Source organism: Bubalus bubalis, chromosome 22, assembly GCF_019923935.1.
Source record: "Bubalus bubalis isolate 160015118507 breed Murrah chromosome 22, NDDB_SH_1, whole genome shotgun sequence".
Lineage (NCBI taxonomy): Eukaryota > Metazoa > Chordata > Mammalia > Artiodactyla > Bovidae > Bubalus > Bubalus bubalis.
Window position 1 is genome coordinate 2,941,146 of NC_059178.1, and position 22,512 is coordinate 2,963,657.

General features: G+C 37.3%; 1 protein-coding gene across 1 annotated transcript in view; it reads right to left on the reverse strand.

Moving 5' to 3' along the window:
• Positions 1–22,512, reverse strand: part of LOC102398327 (glutamate decarboxylase 1-like) — a 75,063-nt gene that overhangs the window by 19,519 nt on the left and 33,032 nt on the right. The window contains exons 2-3 of the mRNA XM_045164015.1: positions 2,871–3,148; positions 474–564 (exon numbers count right to left, since the gene is read on the reverse strand). Of these exons, the coding sequence (XP_045019950.1) occupies positions 474–564; positions 2,871–3,148 (369 nt within the window). The remainder of the gene's footprint in view (positions 1–473; positions 565–2,870; positions 3,149–22,512) is intronic.

Consider the following 22,512-nt stretch of genomic DNA (forward strand, 5'->3'; position numbering starts at 1 on the left):
CAACATTTTTAAGGAATCACATTGGAGCTCGATTTAACTTGAATAGTTTACTTTCTTCACCTTTGAGCAGATTGAAGTTCCAATTAATACTCAGGCAACTTTCCCTACACTGGCGTGTGTCGTTTTTGGACTCTATGCTCTGGGCTTTTCTGGGTAGTATTGCAGTGATTTCAGTCCCGGAGCTGGACTCCCAGTCTGCACACTAATAACTCAGACTAATCAACTGCACTTTACTAATTTACCAGGAAATTCAGATCCTAAGAGTTTCTAGAGAGGTGAGACAGTCCAGAGGACCAGTTAAAATGTCCTCAGGGGACAGGAACCATCTTCTTTGCATTTCTTTCTGGTATCACATATTTGTTTCTGATAGAGCAAACATCCTGTCCAGCAAAACGGAACTTCAACAACTGACACCTTCACTCTTGCTCCGTGTCTCACAGTCTCACGTTCCTTAGATCCAGGAGGATACTCACATGTTGGTATTTGCGGTGGCTGTCAACCATTCCCCTGCAAGTCCAATCACATCTAGCCCACTGGAGAGCTGGTTAAAATAGCGAGGATGTCCTGGGAAAAAAGACAAAATTGCACATGGCTCAAAGTGTAAACACAGGGCTGAAATGTGGTTAAATTCCATAGCAGTTTCTCAGTGAACAGGTGTTACGGATCGAGTACACGATTTCATTCAGTGAATATTCCTGAGCGATTATCATATGCTGGGAGTGTTCTGGGTATTAGGGCCCAGTGGTCATACAGGGTGGACATAGCCGCCACATGGGGATCTCACTTACTGTTGAAAGAAGGAGACACAATCAAATAATGACACAAGTGTATTTAAGTACAGTAATAAGCAAAAATTATGAAGCAAAGGATCAGGATGTTATAAGACCATTTCTAAGGGGTCAGGAGTAGGAGAGGCAGTCTCCAGAGAAGGCTTTTGGAGGAAGTGATCTTTCAGAGAAGGTCTTAAGTCTATTTCCAAACAGTGGAGGAGGAGGAGCAGCTATAAGAAGGCACCAAAATGAGAAAGGGCTCAAATACCAGAGTGAGGAACCCAACTGAAGTAGAAAGACCGAGGGTGGGGTGTGGGAAGCTATCTCAGTGGATGGGGGAAAGATCACCTAGAAGATGAAATAATTTTCCTTCCAAAGCTGCTTATACATTTTTTGGGTGAAATATCAGGTCCCTAGAGATTATCATACTAAGCAAGAAACACCATGTGAGAGCTGGACCATAAAGAAGACTGAGCACCGGAGAACTGACGCTTTCCAACTGTGGTGCTGGAGGAGACTCGAGAGCCCCTTGGACGTCAAGGAGATCCAGCCAGTCCATCCTAAAGGAGATCAACCCTGATTATTCATCGGGAGAACTAATGCTGAAGCCGCCGCTGCTGCTGCTAAATCGCTTCAGTCGTGTCCGACTCTGTGCGACCCCATAGATGGCAGCCCACCAGGCTCTCCCATCCCTGGGATTCTCCAGGCAAGAACACTGAAGTGGGTTGTCCTTTCTTTCTCCAATGCATGAAAGTGAAAGGTGAAAGTGAAGTCGCTCAGTCGTGTCTGACTCTTAGCGACCTCATGGACTGCAGCCTACAAGGCTCCTCCGTCCATGGGATTTTCCAGGCAGTAGTACTGGAGTGGGATGCCATTGCCTTCTCTGGATGCTGAAGCTGAAGCCCCATTATTTTGGCTACCTGATGCAAAGAGCCAACACGTTGGAAAAGACTGTCATGCTGGCAAAGATTGAGGGCAGAAGGAGAAGGGGGCGGCAAAGGCTGAGATAGTTAGAGAGCATCACAAACTCAATGAACATGGATTTGAGCAAACTCCAGAAGACAATAGAGGACAGAGGAGCCTGGCGTGCTGCAGCCCATGGGATCGCAGAGTCAGACACAACTTAGCGGCTGAACAACAAATATGTGGAATCCAAAATATGACACAAATAAGCTTATCTACAAAACAGAAACAGGATCACAAGCACAGATAACAGACTTGTGATCGCCAAGGAGGAGGGGGTGGAGGATGAACTGGTTTGGGAGTTTGGGGTTAGCAGATGGAGACTGTTACATGTAGGATGGATAAACAGCAAGGTCCTAGTGTAGAGCATAGGATATTCAATATCCTGTAAGAAACCATAATGGAAAAGAATTCTTTAAAAATACAGGCAGCAAAAAAAGATAAATAATTTCAATTATAAAAATATCAGGTTCCTCTTATAATTATCTTTCAAAATTTTATATTAAGGAAGAATCACCAAACACTGCTTGTCAAATTGAACAATCTATATTGAACTCAGTTTAAATTAAGCTTCTCCTCCTTCGCTCCACAATGGATTGTTCTGTGCACTGGTTTTACACTCTATCTTAAAGATAATGTGTGTGACAGCTCTTTGTGAATCTCTGTGTTGCCTCTAGAGTTTTGTTCAAATGTTGTTTGCTCCTGGAAGTACCATTGTTTCAAGAGATTAAGAATTAAGTTACAATGATGTCATTTTAATCAGAAAACACTTTCTAAAATATAGGCTGTATATATAAATTATACATATATCTAATTTTAGCATTCTATATTTTATTGAAGTACAGAGATAATAAATCAAGCATCCAGTAATGAATATGATCAAATAAAGCAAAAAATGAAAAAGGTAAATAAAAACTGTATGTTATTTGCCATTGGGATATATCCCTCCAAACCAAAATCATTTTGTTTACTTTCTCTGTTAATTAATAAACAATTCTATATGAAAATACCAGTTTAAAATAAACTAGACAAATGTTTTAAATAAAAATGAATGAAATTAGGGTATTTTTCAATGCAAATGTAAACTTAAGGCTACTCATTCAGTCTCCAGTTCGGAAAAACAGATTTGAAAATTACCTGTTTTTACACCATATTTTAAGGTGTCTGTGCAATCAACAAGCAACTGCTCCAGAGATTCAGGATGGTCAGACAGTTCTAAGTCAAACCCATCCAAACCTTCAAGAAGTTGATGAGGATGATGAAAGTCCAATATTTTACTCTTAACATCAAAAGTTTTCTCAATGTAGTGCAGAAGAATATTTACCACTCGCAGCAGAAAACATTTTGTTAAATCTTCGCCCTCCTTGGATGGCAACAAATCTAGAGAAAAAAGAAATAAACAACAAGGTCTGTTTCTAAAGAGTCAAAGAAAGTATCAGATAGAATTTAATCATAGAAAACTAAAGATATTTGAAGGCCATGTCAAATAGTAAATAAAGCAGCATCTGTCCAAATCCTACAAATAATCCTCATTTGAAGTCCCACTGAATAACACTTTTCACCAAAAAGTAAGCCACTTTAGATTAACGCCACAAAAGTAATTGGCCCTTTAAGCTCTACCAGGTGGTCCTTATTTGACTGTCGTCAAAAATGAGCTGGTAAGTTATACTTTTAAAAGTCAAAGTATACTTATAAAAGTTAGTCTATAGATCTTAAGAAAATCAAAATTACTTCAGTAATATGTAGATAACATAGAATTTTATAAAAAAAATAAAAAAAAATAACATTTGTTAACAGCATCCATACCTGAAGCATAAGCATTTGATAAATTAGTCATTAAATTCTCAGTGTGATCTTCTTTTATCACATCTTTGTCAGTTGATTGACAAGGATGAATGGATTTTTTTCTCATCTGTTTTCTATCTAAGTTGAGAAAGAAAATATTTATAATTATTAAAGCATGCTAATAAGATGTATTACTGTAATCAAATCTGTAATCAAGTGGATGCCTCAAAAAAACTCATAACATTTGAAATTTTTATTTACATGTGATCTCTGGTGGAGTGGGATAAACTAGAGAGAAGCATGAACTCTACTGAAATTATGTAAGGTTCTTTTATCACCACATAGAGAGCAATGATACAACTCTTACATGTTAGCTTCATATTAGCTTAGCATAGAGGATTAATAATCTAATAATAAAGACCTATCATGAAAGTAAAGTGAAACTGTTAGTCACTCAGTCATGTCTGACTCTTTGTGACCCCATGGACTGGAGCCCACTAGGAATTCTCCAGGCAAGAATCCTGGAGTGGATTGCCATTCCCTTCTCCAGGGGATCTTCCCAACCTAGGAACTGAACCCTGGTTTCCTACATTGCAACTTGATTCTTGACCGTCTGAACCACTAGGGAAGACCTGTTATCTTTAACTGTAAATAACAATGCCTACTACAGGATAAGATCCTTAAGTGCCTTGCATGTGTATTAACATTTAAGTACATATAACCATATGTACTCGGAGAAGGCAATGGCACCCCACTCCAGTACTTTTGCCTGGAAAATCCCATGGACACAATTTGATCCTCACAGTAACCATACAATATAGGAACATTTCCCCAGTATGTCAATAAACAGATTTAAAGAAGTTAAGTAATAGTAATAAACTAACTCTTGTTGAGCACTTATTATGGCCCAGGCACTGTTCTAAGTACTTCACATGTGTCATTCAATTCAATCCTCATAATATAGGCTTATGACATGGATACTATTATTAACAAAAATGGCTTTACATATGGTTGGACTGGAATTTATAGACAAGTGTTTGAATCCAAAGATCAATACATTATCCTCTTTAAAAATTAATATTTGAAAATAATAAGTCTTAGAGTCTTCTTCAATAAAATTGTTAAACCAAATATCCCATCAAGCAAGCTATTTCATTGTTAATATCATTTCATGTCCTGAACAATGTAGGAGAAAAAAGAAAGTACAAACTGATTTATAAAATCTACTTGTTTGCCAATAGTTATATAGAAAAAACATGAAGTAATCAGAAAATGCCCTGGAGAAGGAAATGGGAACCCACTCCAGTATTTTCGCCTGGGAAATCCCATGGACAGAGTAGCCTGGTGGGCTACAGTCCATGGGGTCACAAAAGAGTCAGACACAAGTTAGCGACTAAAAAACAACAGCAAATCAGAAAAAGATGTATGGCTAAATTTCGTAGCTTCTATTTTGTAAGCTTAGTAGTATTGTTTCAAGTTCTAATGGAGTTTTCTTGAAATAAAATAAGTTACTCCCTTATATAATCCAGATTGCATTTGTTAAGACTGCAGCAAGATTAATTTGGTTTAACTTTTACGCATTGATACATTTATCAGTTTATAAAACATAAGCATTTTAAATGTTTATGTATGACAGACAAAAGTGTTTCAGTATAGCTTTCTCTGTAAATAAAATCCTAATACACAAGAAAATTGCACATAAGAAAAGACAGCATAGATTACAGAAATGTGAGATGATTTTGCAGAGAATTCAGTGTACTTAAAAACAGATTTTCATATTACATGGTGATCCAGTAGACATAAATTAATATTTTGTACAATTTTTTTCTGGAGGAAAATTGCTTTTTCCAAGTTTCAGTGCTATAGACAATGAGTGATAATTGATAATAAATAAATTTTAAAGTACTAAAGCTTTAAATGCATCACTTCTTATACATAATGGAAACAAAAACCACAAAAAAAGTGAAATAAAAAAATTCTATACATGAAAGAGTATTACAGAACATTTATTAAAAAGTTATGTAGCAACTAAAAGATTTGATATAGCAAAATAAGAATTATACTCCATTAATAGTTCAACTATGCATTGGCTCTACAACCTGAAATTAAATTAATATTTAATAGCAAAATGCTTGCTTTAAATGCATAAGTAAGACAAAGATTGCTAATATGTTCTGTCAAAATATGTTAATAACTAATAATCATAGAAAATAAACAAGACTTTAGAGTCTGAACTTTTAATTTTCACTTTTTCTCACAAAATTTCAACTTACTTGCCAGGCTATATCCACACTCCTTGAGGTCCATGTACAGTGAAAAAATAATATCTACTTTAAGAGAATTCCTGCAGCCAGAGCACGCTTTGATGTAATGAAAAGAACTTGACTATTAAAGATGAGTAACTGCTATAATTTATAAGGGACCCTTTCAAGGTTCTTTTTTTTTTTTTTTTTTTTGATGGCATAGAAATTTGGAGCAATTCCATTATTTGTAAAAAAAGGCCACAATACAATGCTCCTATTTGTTTAGAGAATTTACTGAGAGAGAATTGTATGTAAAGGTTAGTTGCTCAGTCATGTCCAACTCTTTGCAACCTCATGGACTGTAGCTCGCCAGGCTCCTCTATTCGTGGGATGCTCTAGGCAAGAATACTGGAGTGGGTTGCCATTTTCTTCTCCAGGAAATCATCTCAATGAAGGGATCAAACCTGGGTCTCCTTTGGAGGTGGATTCTTTACTATTTGAGTTACCAGGGAAGTTATAATTGTATGTATCAGTGTTTAAACATCACTTCTTTTTAAAAGTATGATTTACTGGAAAAAAAAATGAATTTCAACTTCCCTTTAACAATTACAACTTTTATCTATAGATTGACAGATAGGTATATTAATATTCTAGGGTACAAACAAAAATAACGCATGGGCATATTAACAGTATAATTCACATGTTTGTAACACAGGAATTATTTTCTACTTTTGGATTGAAAATTCTAAAATAACCCAAAAATACATAATGATTGTCATTTCTGAGCCCCATTTCCAGGTGAACCTTTTCTCAAGAATTTGTCAACTAGTCCCTTGGAATTTACAACTATTAAATAACGTGCTGGTCAACATTGCTATTTTTAAAAATTAAGCATCTTTTGAGCATGGTAATGAAAGAACATGAAAAGATGCTGCTGCTGCTGCTGCTGAGTCGCTTCAGTCGTGTCCGACTCTGCGCGACCCCATAGACGGCAGCCCACAAGGCTCTCCCGTCCCTGGGATTTTCCAGGCAAGAGTACTGGAGTGGGGTGCCATTGCCTTCTCTGATGAAAAAATCGGTGGTTCACAAAACAAAAGGACCTGGAAATATGTTAGCTTCTCTTCTGTGCATTTGGTGCAGTCTTCGCTCAGTCATGTCCGACTCTCTGCGACCCCATGGACTGTGGCCTGCCAGGCTCCTCCCTCCATGGGATTCTCCAGGCGAGAATACTGCAGTGGGTTGCCATTTCCTTCTCCAGGATAAAAAGATTCAGTGATGTCTAATTCATTCTGATAATGACAGGGGGTAAAAATGAGGGTCGTCAAAAGCCATTGACAAACTTCAACCTAATCTGGACCCATTATTACAATCTTTTCCTCATCAAGGATTTCACTAGAGCCTCTAACAAATAAACAAAAAACATTGGATGATTTGAAAAGCATTTTCTCTGTGTCTTTCTTCCTCCTTTCATTGCTTCCAGTAGAACTGACTGATGATTGGAAAGTGACATAAAAGGGGGGAAATGGAAAACATAAGCTTCCCGGGGTCCGTAGCTGCTTTTCCGTTTCCTTCGATGGTCGGCAAACCTTGCTTGTGCCACATCCACCGGGCCGTGCTAAGCCGCTTCCGCCGCGTCCAGCTCTGTGCGACCCCACGGATGGAGCCCACCAGGCTCCTCTGTCCGTGGGACTCCCGAGGCAAGAAGATGGAGTGGGTTGCCATGTCCTCCTCCAGGGGATCTTCCGACCTGGCAGGCCGGTTCTTCACCACTCCTGTCACCACATCCGCTAGGGAAGATTATCTCATTATCTTCACTGAAGATCGGCTCTGCTCTTGCCTCCTGGACCCCCGCACATTTCTCTTCATAAACCCAGCTCTGTCCCTGCCCTGCTTGCTCTGTGAGAACCCCCTCCCTACACAGTTCATCCCACAAAGTCCCCTACCTTCCTCCTCCTCCTCCTCCTCGCCCGCTCCTTCCCCACACACTGACCAGGGCACTCTGGCTCGGAAGGGCTCGGACAATCCCGGTTCTGAGGAAACGGGTCTCCCCTACAGAGTATTCTCTGTCACTCTATTTCTTCCCCTTCATGTCCTGACAATGAGACCTTTATTTCTAAACTCACAGCGTGAAGCTGACCCTCCCCACCCCAAGGGGAAATTAATGTTTCTATTTTTTTCACTTGATTCAAATTTTATACATTTGTAAAACATATATAAATTGAAATGAAAACTCAATAATTTTTATCTGCAAAGCATATGCAAGATTTCTTGTATTATATTACACTATATTAGATAGGACTTCAAGAGGAAATGGAGATAATACTCTTAGAAAACACAGTCACTCAAGGTTAAACCTATAGCTTTTTTCCTATTGGACACTTACTGTATTTAATACAGTGCTAAATATATTTCATATATTGACTCCTCATAGAACTTCAGTGATTTAGATATTATTACTGTTGTGTTCTGTTTCACATCTTCCTTTACTTCAGTCCTCCCATCAATAAAGTGGGCACCATAGTAATACCTACTCATGAGCTTTCAGTATAAAAAGAGAGGATGCTTTTGAAGTGTTTATAGCAAACTATGAATTATTTTTCCTGATAATCTTGACAGACAGAACAAAAACAATCAAAAAATGATTCTGATAATGCCATTCCCTTGACCAAAAACTTCTAATGATGATATCTACCATAAAGTCCTTAAGTTGACACTTTTCTTGCCTTACCTCCTACCACTCACCTACAGAAACCTTCTGCATCTCAAAAACAATTCCCTCACTCTCTCCTATTAACATCACCTCTTCTTACTTTCTTGCACTTTATATAGAGCAACATCATATGTTTTAAATGACTTCTCTCCTTCTTTCTCCTAATTTGAAGCCCGTGTATCACACGTTTACTGAGTACTTATGTGCAAAGCACTCTTGTAAGATAGATTCACATTAATTCATTTAATTCTCCCTGCAGCCTTATAAAAACACTGCTATTTACTTCCCTCATTTTACAGATGAAGAACCTAAAGCACAGAGAAGTCAAGCTATTTTCCAGAGATCACACAGCTAGTAAGTGGCAGATCCAGGATTCAAACTTGATCATTCTCATTGTAGAGTCCACTTTCTTGTTATACCCTCTTGTCATATCTTAGTAGCTCCATAAATATTTGCATATTTCCACCACTGAGCTGAAGTGATCTTTATTTCCCTCTGAATTATCACAGCAAAGTTTTTTAAACTTTTGTACAGCTCCTTTGGCAGTTCAATGTACTTATTAGAAGTTCTATCTTGGTGTTGGAGGGGAGGTACAAAAAGTACAATCAAATCCACCCTCAAGGAAGTTACAATTTAGCAGAAAGGAGAGTAACAGACAAGACAAAACTCAACATGTTTTAATGATGTGAAAAATGCCACACATAATAAAATTATAATCAAGCATTGTAGTAGTGGCCTGGGACGGCGTGGTCCATGAATGTGCCACCAAGTTGCTCTGAGAGAATTCACAGAAGACTAACACAGTCTGAAGGGCCATCTGCAGCTCTCTGAAGAGGGTGTGTGTGAGCTGAAATCTGAACTAAGTGAATTTAACTAGGTGATGAGACAGGAAAACCACATCCAAGAAAATTTTTTAAATGCACAATATCTTGATGCTATTGAGGAAATAAGGAAAAATAAGTGTATGTGACACCCCAGAAAACCAACGGGGAGCAGTTATCAACAGGGGAAGTGGGAAAGACACATAAATGTGTTTGGGGTTTAGCGTTACAAAACCACACAAGGATCTGGGCTGTGGAATGACGTGATCGTGGTTTCCTTCTGGTTGTAGAAACAATTGTGAAGGGATTGTGATTGAAAACAGTCAGTCTCTTGGTAAAACTTAGAGCAAGAGGTTTTTTGTTTGTTTTTTTTTTAATTGTCTGTGAGACCAGCAGAGACGCTAGAAGCAGGAGCGTAGGCTCTCTGACAAATTCTTCAAAATGAATCCCAATCAAAGGCATGAAATTGAATGATGATGGCACTATGTAATACAAATATATAAAATGGGCTATAGGATTATGGAGGGAGAAAATTTCTTTCCATTTGGAAATACATTAAGAAGGATAAATCTTATAAGCTTTGAACTTTTAGTATACCGAGCATGTGGGCTTACTTGTGTCGGACTCTTTGGGACCCCGTGGACAGTATCCCACTAGGCTCTCTGTCCATGGAATTTTCCAGGCAAGAATACTGGAGAGGGTTGCCTTTTCCTCCTCCAGGGGATTGTCCACCCAGGGATCAAACCCACATCTCTTGCGTCTGCTACATTGATAGGCAGATTCTTTACCACTGAGCCACCTGGAAAGCCCTGGGCTTCAGTATGGCAGGCTCTAGTCTAAGCCCTTCAGGAGCATTAATTCATTCAATCCTCTCAACAAATCTATGAAGTAGTTTATTAGTTAATATAGTGTATGGCTGCCTTAACAGAAACAAAAATAAGAGTGATTTAAACCAATAATTTTATTTCTCTTTTACAAAGAAATCTGAACTGGATGGAAGGTGTTCAGAGTGTATGGGTTCATCCAAAGACCTGAGTTCCTTTCTTCTTGTGGCACAGCCATTCCCTTGATCTGCACTATCTATTTTATATGGCACTTAAAAGTAAGAGAAAAAAAATGCTCAGAAAAATTGTGTACTTAAAAATTTTTAAAAACAGGTGAAATTAAATAATAATATATTTTAAGTTTTATCATTTGAAGCATGAACTGCTTCTCAATGAGGATGTTAAATTTTTTTTATTTTTTTTTAATTTTATTTTATTTTTAAACTTGACAATATTGTATTGGTTTTGCCAAATATTGAAATGAATCCGCCACAGGTATACATGTGTTCCCCATCCTGAACCCTCCTCCCTCCTCCCTCCCCATACCATCCCTCTAGGTCGTCCCAGTGCACCAGCCCCAAGCATCCAGTATCGTGCATCAAACCTGGACTGGCGACTCATTTCATACATGATATTACACATGTTTCAATGTCATTCTCCCAAATCTTCCCACCCTCTCCCTCTCCCACAGAGTCCATAAGACTGTTCTATACATCAGTGTCTCTTTTGCTGTCTCGTATACAGGGTTATTGTTACCATCTTTCTAAATTCCATATATATGCATTAGTATACTGTATTGGTGTTTTTCTTTCTGGCTTACTTCACTCATTTGATTTGAAATACTTAGTCTGTATTTAGCTTTCATGAAATTTACAATTAAAAAATAAATGAACATACATAAATTGTTTCAAAGATACTTAAAAGTTTCCAATAACTAAATCGAGTATGAGTTTTTATATTTAAATTAACTATAAGGAAGTAAAATTTAAAATTTATCTCAATTACCCTAGCTACATTTCAAGTACTCAAAAGCCACACGTGGCCACTGGCCACTGAACTGGACAGCACAAGTCAAGATTGTTTCTTTTACCTACTTTTTATCCACAAAGCTACCTTATTAGCACTGTACCTGAATTCTAGATCAAGGAACGGGGCGAAAGGAGATAAAAGAAATTAGGCTACTGTTTAAAGTGTGAGTTAGAACTTACATACATCCCATTGGCCAGATCTTAGTTCCATGGTCAGAGATAGCTGAACTGGTCATACAGAACCGCTGGGAGGCTAGGTTAGAAACCATAGTGACCTTCTAAACAGACTTCTTCTTTGCTAACACTTTGTGCATAGGGTAAGGAAGAGGGGAGCGGGGGAAGGGAGGTTTTCCATTTCTAAAACAAAGAAGAGAAGAGGGATACTGGGAAAAATTAACAGTCTATGCCATGTGCAGATACTACTGTAGAACTTCCTTTAGATGAGTAATGGGAAACACAAGATGATCATGTACCTTGGGCACATTTATAGTTTTTAACGAGTAGAGTTGAAAAAAAAAAGGTTTTTGGACCATAATAGAAAGGATGTTTGTAATTTCAATATATTGTTAAAAAAATAAGGTATGGATCATTGCCATTTAATGTTTTATTATTTTTTTAACTTTTCCTGTGTTGATATTCTATCCCTTAAATTGCATAAACTTTGAAAACAGAAAAAAATATTTAAGAGTATTTTTTTCTGTCTTCAGAAAATCATTTAATTATTTTCATACCTATATGATGTTTAGTCATACTACAAAGTCCAAAGAAGACTTGTCACCCTTTTCACTGGGAATATTTATTAGCCTTTCTTTCCATATAATGTCTGATTATCTGGGTTCAAATAGAAAGATAAATTTGAAGACAGAGTAAATAATTAAGACTGTGGAATAGAAAGATACAAATAACTCCCAGAAGACATTGATGTGTGTTTACTTTGTAAGGTTTGACTTCATTTGTTTTCGTTAGTCACTGATTTCTTCTGGGAGAATTTGTTTTCGTCTTTGAGAAATGATTCTAACAATACCATGAAGCACAATACTCTAAATATACAAAGGACAGAGAGGACAGCTCTTGCTTATGGAACAGTCTGGTCTTTACAATAATGTGATTCTTTCCTCTTGCATTTCACTGTAGTTCTCCCGTGAGCACTTGCAAACCTGCTGTTTACACATTGTAAGGAGAAAAGACTATAATCATTCAACATACTTGAGCCAATATTTTTCTTTGTACTTTTTGTGTCTAGACTACAGGACATCTTTCTTTTATCAGCTTGCTTTGTAAAGCAGAAAAAGAGCGTTTTTGTTTTGCTTTGTTTTTTTGTAGCAAAGCAAAACAAATGCCATTCCCATTATTCAGATATATAATTCTAACAAAATACCAACAGTGTAGAAACTATTTTACAGAAAACTTAGGGAGTTTGCCCCCTATAAAGTATAACTAACAACTTTCAGAACAGAGATGCAACCCCAGACCAAAACGCAGATCTTCCAACTTTATTCTCTTTATTTTATTAAAACAACATAGCATACCATTTCCCATTTCTTTCCACCTAGTGACTTTTTAAAATACAGCCTATCATGTTATTAATATTTTATATTGTATTCAGTTGGTGTGTGTTTTCACTTCAACATAAAATATTAATATGTAAAGTAATACTGATCCTTGGCTTTCCAAATTTCTGATTTACCCCCTTCTTCAGGGTACCTTCCCAACCCAGGGATCAAGGCCAGGTCTCCTGCATTGCAGGCAGATTCATTACCATCTGAGCCACCAGGGAAGCCCCTCACTGGGGGAACTGAATGGCCATTTCATGTTGCTACATTCTATTTGTTCACACATGCACTTTATGTTTCTTTTCTCAGAAGTTCCTACATTTTCTCAAAGCCTACATTTTGAAGCATGATTTTAGAATACGGACTAATAGCAACAAATAATTCCAAGTTGAATTTCACAGAGTTTAGTGTAACCTGGCCTGAACCAGATCTATAACATCTGCACTAACTGACTGACAGCAGCTTTAGAAAACAAAGGCAAACCTCAAGTTATCCCGGTCACGAAAGCCAGAAAACAGCTAAGTGTTAATAGTATCCAGTTTGCTACAAATAGTTGTTACGATGAGCTTTAGATTGGTTTTGGGAAATAGAATTATTTTTTATAAACATGTTATTTCTGTTAACATATAATGCATTGCATGTAGATTCTTTACCATCCAAGCCACCAGGGAAGTGCAATATATATAATAGATTTACAGTTTTTGCTTTTAAATAAACTGATAAATATTTTAAATTTAATTTTAATTTGGAATATTTCTAGTAGAACCAGATTATTAGATATAACCCACATAAAGTGAATTATTTGAGGTTTTCACTAATTCTTAAGACTATATGTAAAGGGATCCTGAGACCAAAAAGTTATAAAGTGCTGTGTTTGTAAACTTCAATGTAGATACAAAATTGTTCTGAAATACACAACAGGATTTCAAATGGTATTGTCTTATTGAAAAGGAGGCAGTACGTTATTTTTTTCCTCATGAAGATGTATTATTCATTTTTTAATGATGGACAGGTATGACAGCTACATCTAGTGTTTGCATTTGAATCTCAGATGATCGTTACTGAGCACAAAGAGGGAAAGATAACATCTGGATATCACGAAATAAACCAGTAACACAAATTGGCTTATGAATAACATCTAGTGTTTGCATTTGAATCTCAGATGATCGTTACTGAGCACAAAGAGGGAAAGATAACATCTGGATATCACGAAATAAACCAGTAACACAAATTGGCTTATGAATATTTATTTGTACATTAATTCTTCTATAGATAAAACAAGTGAATAAACTCATAGAATTATTTATCTATGCATCTTTTTGTAGAAGATGCTTTATACAAAAATGTTGCTCCTTGTGTAAATGACATTCGAATAGTTTTTAAAAATCCTTTCCCATTATAATCACTGGATACCACTATGCAAATATAAAGCGCAGATGAAAGACAGAGATTTGCATAACTGAACACTATTTGAAAATGAGATATTAGCTTGATTCTTGTTTACACATCAGAAAGCTTTAAAACTGTCCGATAGCCATGATTAACCAGAAAAGAGCAGAGGACAATACATTCATCTCTCATCTTTCTACTTTGCAGTAGGAATGAGGATGGAGTTCTATTTATCTATTAATTGTCATTCACTTAGTCTACAGTGTGATCTATATATACAAGATGAGAGGATTTTAGTCACTTGAGTTAATTAATCATTAAATGTATTTGTTTTGCTGTTAACTCAATTTTGCATGTCTTCCCCAAATTTCCTTTATTATTTGAAGTCCTACTTATTCTTACAGGACTCACTTATTCTTTCTCAATACCATAAGATAAAATAGTTTTCTGTTTCCTTATTATTGATACAGAATATTTTTTCAGTATTCTGGGTTTTTACCTGAGGGTGTTGATTATCTTGCAATGTAATTATTTGCTTTTATACATCCTGCTTCATTGACTACATTATCAGTTTCTTGAAGTAACTGCTATTGTGTCTTTCTCACCTTTGTATTGATGTAGTGCAAAACTGAGAACTTAGTAGATGGCTATTTTGTGTTAATGAAGTGAATTAAACAACCTCAGAAAATTCTATTAGCTTAGTCCAAATCACCTGGTGTGCGGACCAAAAATTAAATTTTAACCAAGGAAATAAAGCATCAAGAATACCATCTTTATATTTTGTATTATTATTGAATAAGAATTTAAGAACATGTTATATCTTACCATGAAAGAAGAAATATAAAATGCATGCTTTTAAGTCTTGTAATAAATGCAAAATATAGACCTAGAATTGAGGCATCTGTGACACCAAGGTTCCATTTCTGGAAGTCAATTTAAATCATATCTTTGTCTCATTTTCTTCTAAGTTGCCAGCAAGATTTCAAAAATTTCCTAACTGAATTTATTCTTTGTAATTATATTTCTTTCTTTTTTCTTTTTATTTTTTAAATTATGAAGGTATGATAACACATTTACAGGACATTTGGAAAATTCAGAACAAAGTAACACTAATTAAATTTTATTCAACGCTTAAAAACCACAGTAAAGTGAGTGTTATGTTAGTTCACTGATTTCTTCAAAGGACATTTATTGACTGTAATGTGTCTGTAGGGGAGGAAAAGATGTTTTTGTTTCCAGGAAATTCCAGGTTCTTGGCTGAGACTCACCTATAATAAAGACATATTCAGTTCAGTTCAGTTCAGTTGCTCAGTCATGTCTGACTCTTTGCAAGTCCATGAACTGCAGCACGCCAGGCCTTCCTGTCAAAACAATAATAAGTTTAATAACTTGTTTACCTTCTGCATACATAAGATTTAGCCAGAAAAACCTTTATAACTCCCAAAATGGCCCAAGCTACCACCTTAAATACCATTTTCAGCTAAAGATAAAAGAATATGTTGGAAGTCTGAGGGGAGACCAGTTGTGGGAGGTTGTCAGGAACAACAAGAGTAAGGTTGTCATGCAGATTTACACCAGTGCCTTCTCCACTGACAAGAATTTCTAGGGAAACGTGCATGTGGGCATGCTCAGTCATGTCCGACTCTTTGCAACCCCATGGACTGCAGCCCGCCAGGCTCCTGTGTCCATGGAATTTTCCAGGCAAGAATACTGGAGTGGATATCCATTTCCTACTCCAGGGGATCTGACCCAGGGATCGAACCCAAGTTTCCTGCATTGGCAGACGGATCTTTTACCACTGAGCCACCAGGGAAGCCCCATGGCTGCATACTTGATGTAATTTACTATAAAACAATACAATTGAAGATGCTTGTTTGAAAATGTCATTTCATCATTTGACATATACTTTTTCAATATTATGTAGCGTCCCAACAATTTCCCTTTTCTGCTATGCTTAATTCTTCAAAACTGAATTATCTTAAGGACTTCTTTAATCTTAAAAGGCCACATAAAGATTAGTTATTTCTTTCTGGAGAAAAATCATGGGGCAAAGACCTTCCGTATTCAGAGCAGATTTAAACTATGTTGGAACAGTCATATACTTCTCTGTGTGTCTTTGTATTATTCCCTTTGCCTGGAATATTTTCCTTTTTTCATACCTAGCCAATTTATACTTCAAAGTCAGTTCTAATCTTATTTATGAAGATTCCCTAATTCTTATAGTATTGCTAACAGCTTACTCCTCCCAAGATACATATGAACCACTGATGCTGCTGCTGCTGCTGCTAAGTCACTTCGATCATGTCCAATTCTATGCGACCCCATAGATGGCAGCCCACCAGGCTCCCCTGTCCACAGGATTCTCCAGGCAAGAGTACTGGAATGGTTTGCCATTTCCTTCTCCAATATGAACCACTACAATTGTGTAATTGATTGAGCCTTGGCAACCAGTAAGTTCAAACCAAGTAATATCTTTGACTAGACTGCGGCCTTTTCAGTGTCAGGAATAGCGCTTGCTTTATTCCATATCTCAGGGCTCTAGCATATACCTAGGACCTAGTACACATTCAATTAAGACTTTTCAAATGAACAAAACAATTATTTCAGCCTCAGAACTGGACCAGAACTGGATTGCTTCCCTTCAAATAAGCTGTGAGGAGGATCCCTACGTCATCCTCTTTTTACTGAATTTTACCTGGCTTTCTCCATCTGTCCCAAAACAGATTTTCCATCGGCTCAAACTGGTCCCCATAAAGCAAATGTGAATGAGTCCAGCTGATGAATCTAAATTCTAAATTTGAACCCAAATTCTGACCTTTAAAATTAACACTGACGCTGAAAAGTTACTTCACTCTGAGGTTCAGATTCCACTTAAGTCCATCTCAGCAGGATCCTTGCATCCATGGAAGGCTGAAGGAATGTAGCTGAGAAAGGAATCTGAAAAGGGTGAGGAATGTAAGAGTGGAACTCTTTGAGGTAAAGACTGGATTAGCATAACCATGTACAATTCATTTAATTCCATTTTCTAAATCATCAAATAACTTATTTCTTTGTCATCAAGGGACAGATGGAGCAGGAGTGAAACTGAGAAGTCAGGAGATTGAAGGAAGACTCACATTTCATGAGAGACATTTGTGAGTTTACATCACACCAGCAATAGTGGTCATGACCACAGGAAAAACCATAGCCTTGACTAGACGAACCTTTGTTGGCAAAGTAATGTCTCTGCTTTTGAATATGCTATCTAGGTTGGTCATAACTTTCCTTCCAAGGAGTAAGCGTCTTTTAATTTCATGGCTGCAGTCACCATCTGTAGTGATTTTGGAGCCCAGAAAAATAAAGTCTGACACTGTTTCCACTGTTTCCCCATCTATTTCCCATGAAGTGATGGGACCGGATGCCATGATCTTTGTTTTCTGAATGTTGAGCTTTAAGCCAACTTCTTCACTCTCCACTTTCACTTTCATCAAGAGGCTTTTTAGTTCCTCTTCAGGTTCGTCTAGTCAAGGCTATGATTTTTCCTGTGGTCATGTATGGATGTGAGAGTTGGACTGTGAAGAAGGCTGAGTGCTGAAGAATTGATGCTTTTGAACTGTGGTGTTGGAGAAGACTCTTGAGAGTCCCTTGGACTGCAAGGAGATCTAACCAGTCCATTCTGAAGGAGATCAGCCCTGGGATTTCTTTGGAAGGAATGACGCTAAAGCTGAAACTCCAGTACTTTGGCCACCTCATGTGAAGAGTTGACTTATTGGAAAAGACTCTTATGCTGGGAGGGATTGGGGGCAAGAGGAGAAGGGGACGACAGAGGATGAGATGGCTGGATGGCATCACTGACTCAATGGACATGAGTCTCAGTGAACTCAAGGAGTTGGTGATGGACCGGGAGGCCTGGCGTGCTGCGATTCATGGGGTCGCAGAGTCAGACATGACTGAGCGACTGATCTGATCTGATCTGAGCAATAGTGGTCAGCAAGCAGTGAAGGTGGTCAAAGTGACGAATCATCAGTGGGGTTTTTGTATCACATGACACACTAGCTGTACTTTTGGAAAATAAATTTTATTTTAAAGAATACACTACTTGACCTAATGGAGAAGGCAATGGCACCCCACTCCAGTACTCTTGCTTGGAAAATCCCATGGGTGGAGGAGCTTGGTGGGCTGTAGTCCATGGGGTCGCTAAGAGTCGGACACGACTGAGCGACTTCCCTTTCACTTTTCACCTTCATGCATTGGAGAAGGAAATGGCAACCCACTCCAGTGTTCTTGCCTGGAGAATCCCAGGGACGGGGGAGCCTGGTGGGCTTCCGTCTATGGGGTCACACAGAGTCGGACACGACTGAAGCGACTTAGCAGCAGCAGCAGCACTTGACCTAAATGCTTAATAAATTCATATCTTAGTTTTCTTGCTTTAAAGGTATGAATTTTAACATACTTTAATAATTGTGCAGTACTAACTTACAAGTAAGGAGCTGAAAAACAGTTTAAACTACATGAAGCAGACTTAAAATAGACATTTACAACCCAGCCATAATTATGTCACTCTCTTTAGCTCTCGTTTTATTTACTTTGATGCTCTTGCAAGGGAGATTTATTCCCCACCCCACACCCACCATTGTTTTCTGTTCCAGAGATTTCTTAACAAATTATTTTTCTGCTTTCCACTTGTAGGTGCCCTCTGCAATCTCTCATCCTTTGCAAAAAACAATTTTCATTAGTAGTCATGGACGTTTTAACCCTCAGTTCTATTCCTTCAAAATAAGTATTATGTTCTTAAATCCAAGGGCAATGTCTTTCAAAACATCATAAGATAGTAAGCAAATATGCTTTGTACTGTAAATAAGCCATACCTGATATAAAAGGAGGTACTGGGTGATTGTATTAACCTCTATGAAAGAACAAACAGCTTTCTTATATGGAGAGTTTAATGATGTTTGAAGATGATAAAACACTGATAGATTTAGCTAATAATAAGAGTTAGGAAAAGCAAAATCCCATAGATTTTATTTTTCAAAAGAATCAATACTAAATCATGAGAGCTTCAAGTTCTCAACACCTGCTTTAATACCTTCCCATTAACTACTTCCTATCTTTAGTCCCTTCCCCAGCTAGCAGAGGCCCCAGGTTCATTACTGTAGTCTCTTGTCAATATTCTCAACATCTTGCTTTATTGTTTTCTAGCCTCTTTCCCACCCAGTAGATCTTCCTCAAAATTTCAGCCCAACTCCTCTACCATAGTTCTTCTTCCTGCAGTGATAACAACCATCGAGCTCCAGTACCTCTGCACACTAAAGGCACCTGCATCTATCTGGATTTTGGTTTCTGTTACCTTAACGACCCCTCCTCGATGGCCGGTCCTCATCTGCATCTTTTTCTATTCTATCTCCCATGGGGACTTCACTCCCTCTTGATTCCCTTCTTTCTCCTCTGACTCCAACTCCTTCCCCTTTACAGGAAACATAGCTCCAACAGAATGTTCTGTGGGTGGGGTCGAGTCCCCACAAATCTCATATGATGAAGTCTTACCCCCCAGTACCTTAGAATGCGACTGCGTTTGGAAATAGGGTCTTTACATAGCTGATTGAGTTAAACGGGGTTATTAGGATGGATCCTAATCCAATATAACTCGTGTTGTTATAGGAAAAAGAAATCAGGTCACGGAAATACACAGAGAAAAGAACAAGTAAGACAGAGAAAGACGGCCAGCTACAAAGCCAAGAAAACAGAGCAGACTCAGAAGAAACCAGTCTTATTGACATCTTAATCTCAAGACTTCTAGCCTCTAGAACCAGAGAAGGCAATGGCACCCCACTCCAGTACTCTTGCCTGGAAAATCCCATGGACGGAGGAGCCTGGTAGGCTGAAGTCCATGGGGTCACTAAGAGTCAGACATGACTAAGCGATTTCACTTTCACTTTTCACTTTCATGCATTGGAGAAGGAAATGGCAACCCACTCCAGTGTTCTCGCCTTGAGTGGGCTGCTGTCTATGGGGTCGCACAGAGTCGGACACAACTGAAGCGACTTAACAGCAGCAGCAGCAGATGTTTTTCACCCTTACTCCCATAATTTAGCCTGTTATCCTGGCCCATAGTAGACAATGTTTGTTTCTTCAACGTGTATTTTTTTTTAAGAGCATCCACAGATTATTTAGTTTGATATTCACAATTTTTTGTGATTTTCTGAGATTTTAGCAATTATTACTAAACCAATCTCACCAATGAGAAACTTGACTTTAAGAGTTTTAGAAACTTAACTGCATCTCAAAGGTTTTGCAAAAACCCACCTGTAGTTTCAATTGCTCGTGTATGTAAATAGCTTTGCAAATATTTAGCATTTCCTGCTGCTTCTTTGTTGACTGTTTTTGGCTGCTGACTATCATTCTGTCTTCATTCACTCCTTCAAAGTCTGGAATCTATTGCTGCCACACCTTATAGTATTTATTTTTGGTGTGTATTTTATTTTTATAACATGTTTTTAGCTAAGTAAATACATTTCTTTTTCTTTTATTGGAAGACTTACATTGTTTTGTAAAACATTTTCTCATGGATGTCACTGACACACCCTAGCTCTTTGAATTTATGTTAAGATTTAAAGTTAGCAATTTTCTTTACCCATCATAAAGAGCCTAGTTTTATGAACGTGACTCTACTTAAGAAAAATGGATTTTTGAAGTCATATAAGAGACTTGTTGCTATTTATTTTATCTACAATGACATGTTAGGAGACACAAATATAAGACTGACAAAGTCAAAACAGAGGAAAAGAACACAATAAGATTGTGTCTAGGGTATTATTAATGGAACACCAGAGTAGAGTGTTTAAGAAATGTCACTGCTAATTCTCAATAATTTTCTCCCAAAATATGTTGTCAATTATTTCCTAACAACATATATCATTGTTAACATAGAAGCAGGGAAGCTAATTTTAAAATAGTTATATTTATTAGGGTTTCTTTGTTTTTATCAAGTTCATATTGTCCTTGAAAATTTATAATATGCCAAGCTCCATGCTGTGTGGAACACAGTAGGGAAATGTTGAAAATAGATGTGTTTTTTTTTTTTTTTTACAAGCTGCATGAGTTTTGCGTAAGAAATATCCTCTAATGCAAAACTCAAGCATTGACTTATTATTTCATTTAATAGCTATTTATTGTCTCTTAAGAAGTCCAGAAATTGATGTAAACTGAAAGACCACTGACAAATGATCACCTCAAAGCAGCCATGACTGCTTCCCCGTCTAAATACTGAAACATGTCAGCATAAAATCCCAAGGAATTGCATAGGAAGCGAACCTAATTCCGTCTTGTATGCTCTGGGAAGTTACAGAAAATGAAAATGTGGAATTTATGACCAGAAGGATGAATACCAATTAGCTAAGCAAAGGGTTAGGGAGGAGGATGCAGACTAAAGGGATTACATTTTAAATGGACCAGATCAGAGAACGTGAAATTGTGTTAAACAGATTCCCCTTGAAAATAGACTATGAAGGCTGGGGAAAGAGAAGCGTTAAACTTGGTGGCATAGACAGAACCAGAAAGGACATTATATATCATACTAAATAATTTGGGCCTTTGTACCTCTGAAAGATTTTAGGTAGGATAACTTTAAAGTCATATTAATGCTTCAAACTGATGACTATAAATGCAGTGTCTGTCAAGACTGGAAGTTAGGGAATCAAGATAGTAGAGATGTAATTAAGAGAAGTATAAAAGTATAGAACTACTGAAGAAGAAAAGCCAAAAGTACTGAACTATTTAATGGGAGATGTTGGGGAGAAGAAGGAGTAAGGGTCGACACGTTGCTCATCTGGGAAAGTGAATATACAATGCTGTCATTCACAGGAATAGGAGAAAGGTCAGGAAGGACAGAAAATGAGTCCTGGCTTAAATAGGTCATTTTAGAATATTAGTTTATTTTCCCAATGACTTTAAAGCCCAGGAACTTGAACTAGAACTTTGAAATGCTGAGCATGGAAAGTAAAATAAGAATTGAAGACAGTCATGGCTTGAACTCTAAATAAACAAATATCAAAGAGAAACAGGAGCCCAGTAGAGCTGAAGATGGTGTGATCATCAGTAAGAGGTGGAGAGAAAATCAACATAATATGATATTATAAAAAACAAGTTAAGGAAGCATTTGAGAAAGGAGAGAGTGGTCGTCAGGATTAAAATCTGGAGACAAGAAAGGAAAAAAGTTTCAATACCTTTGAGGTAGAATGCAAATTGAAACGAATTGAATAATTGACTAAAAGTGGAGGAAATACAGGTAAAATGGCCTACAAGTTAAGAAGCCTGATTCTCAAGAGGAAGAAAAAAATTGTGTGATAAAAGTGAATCATATGGGTTCAAAAATAGAGGAAGTTTTGAAGTTGGAAAAGTTTTGAATTTCTATAGTGATAGTGAGGTCACTCAGTCGTGTCTGACTCTCT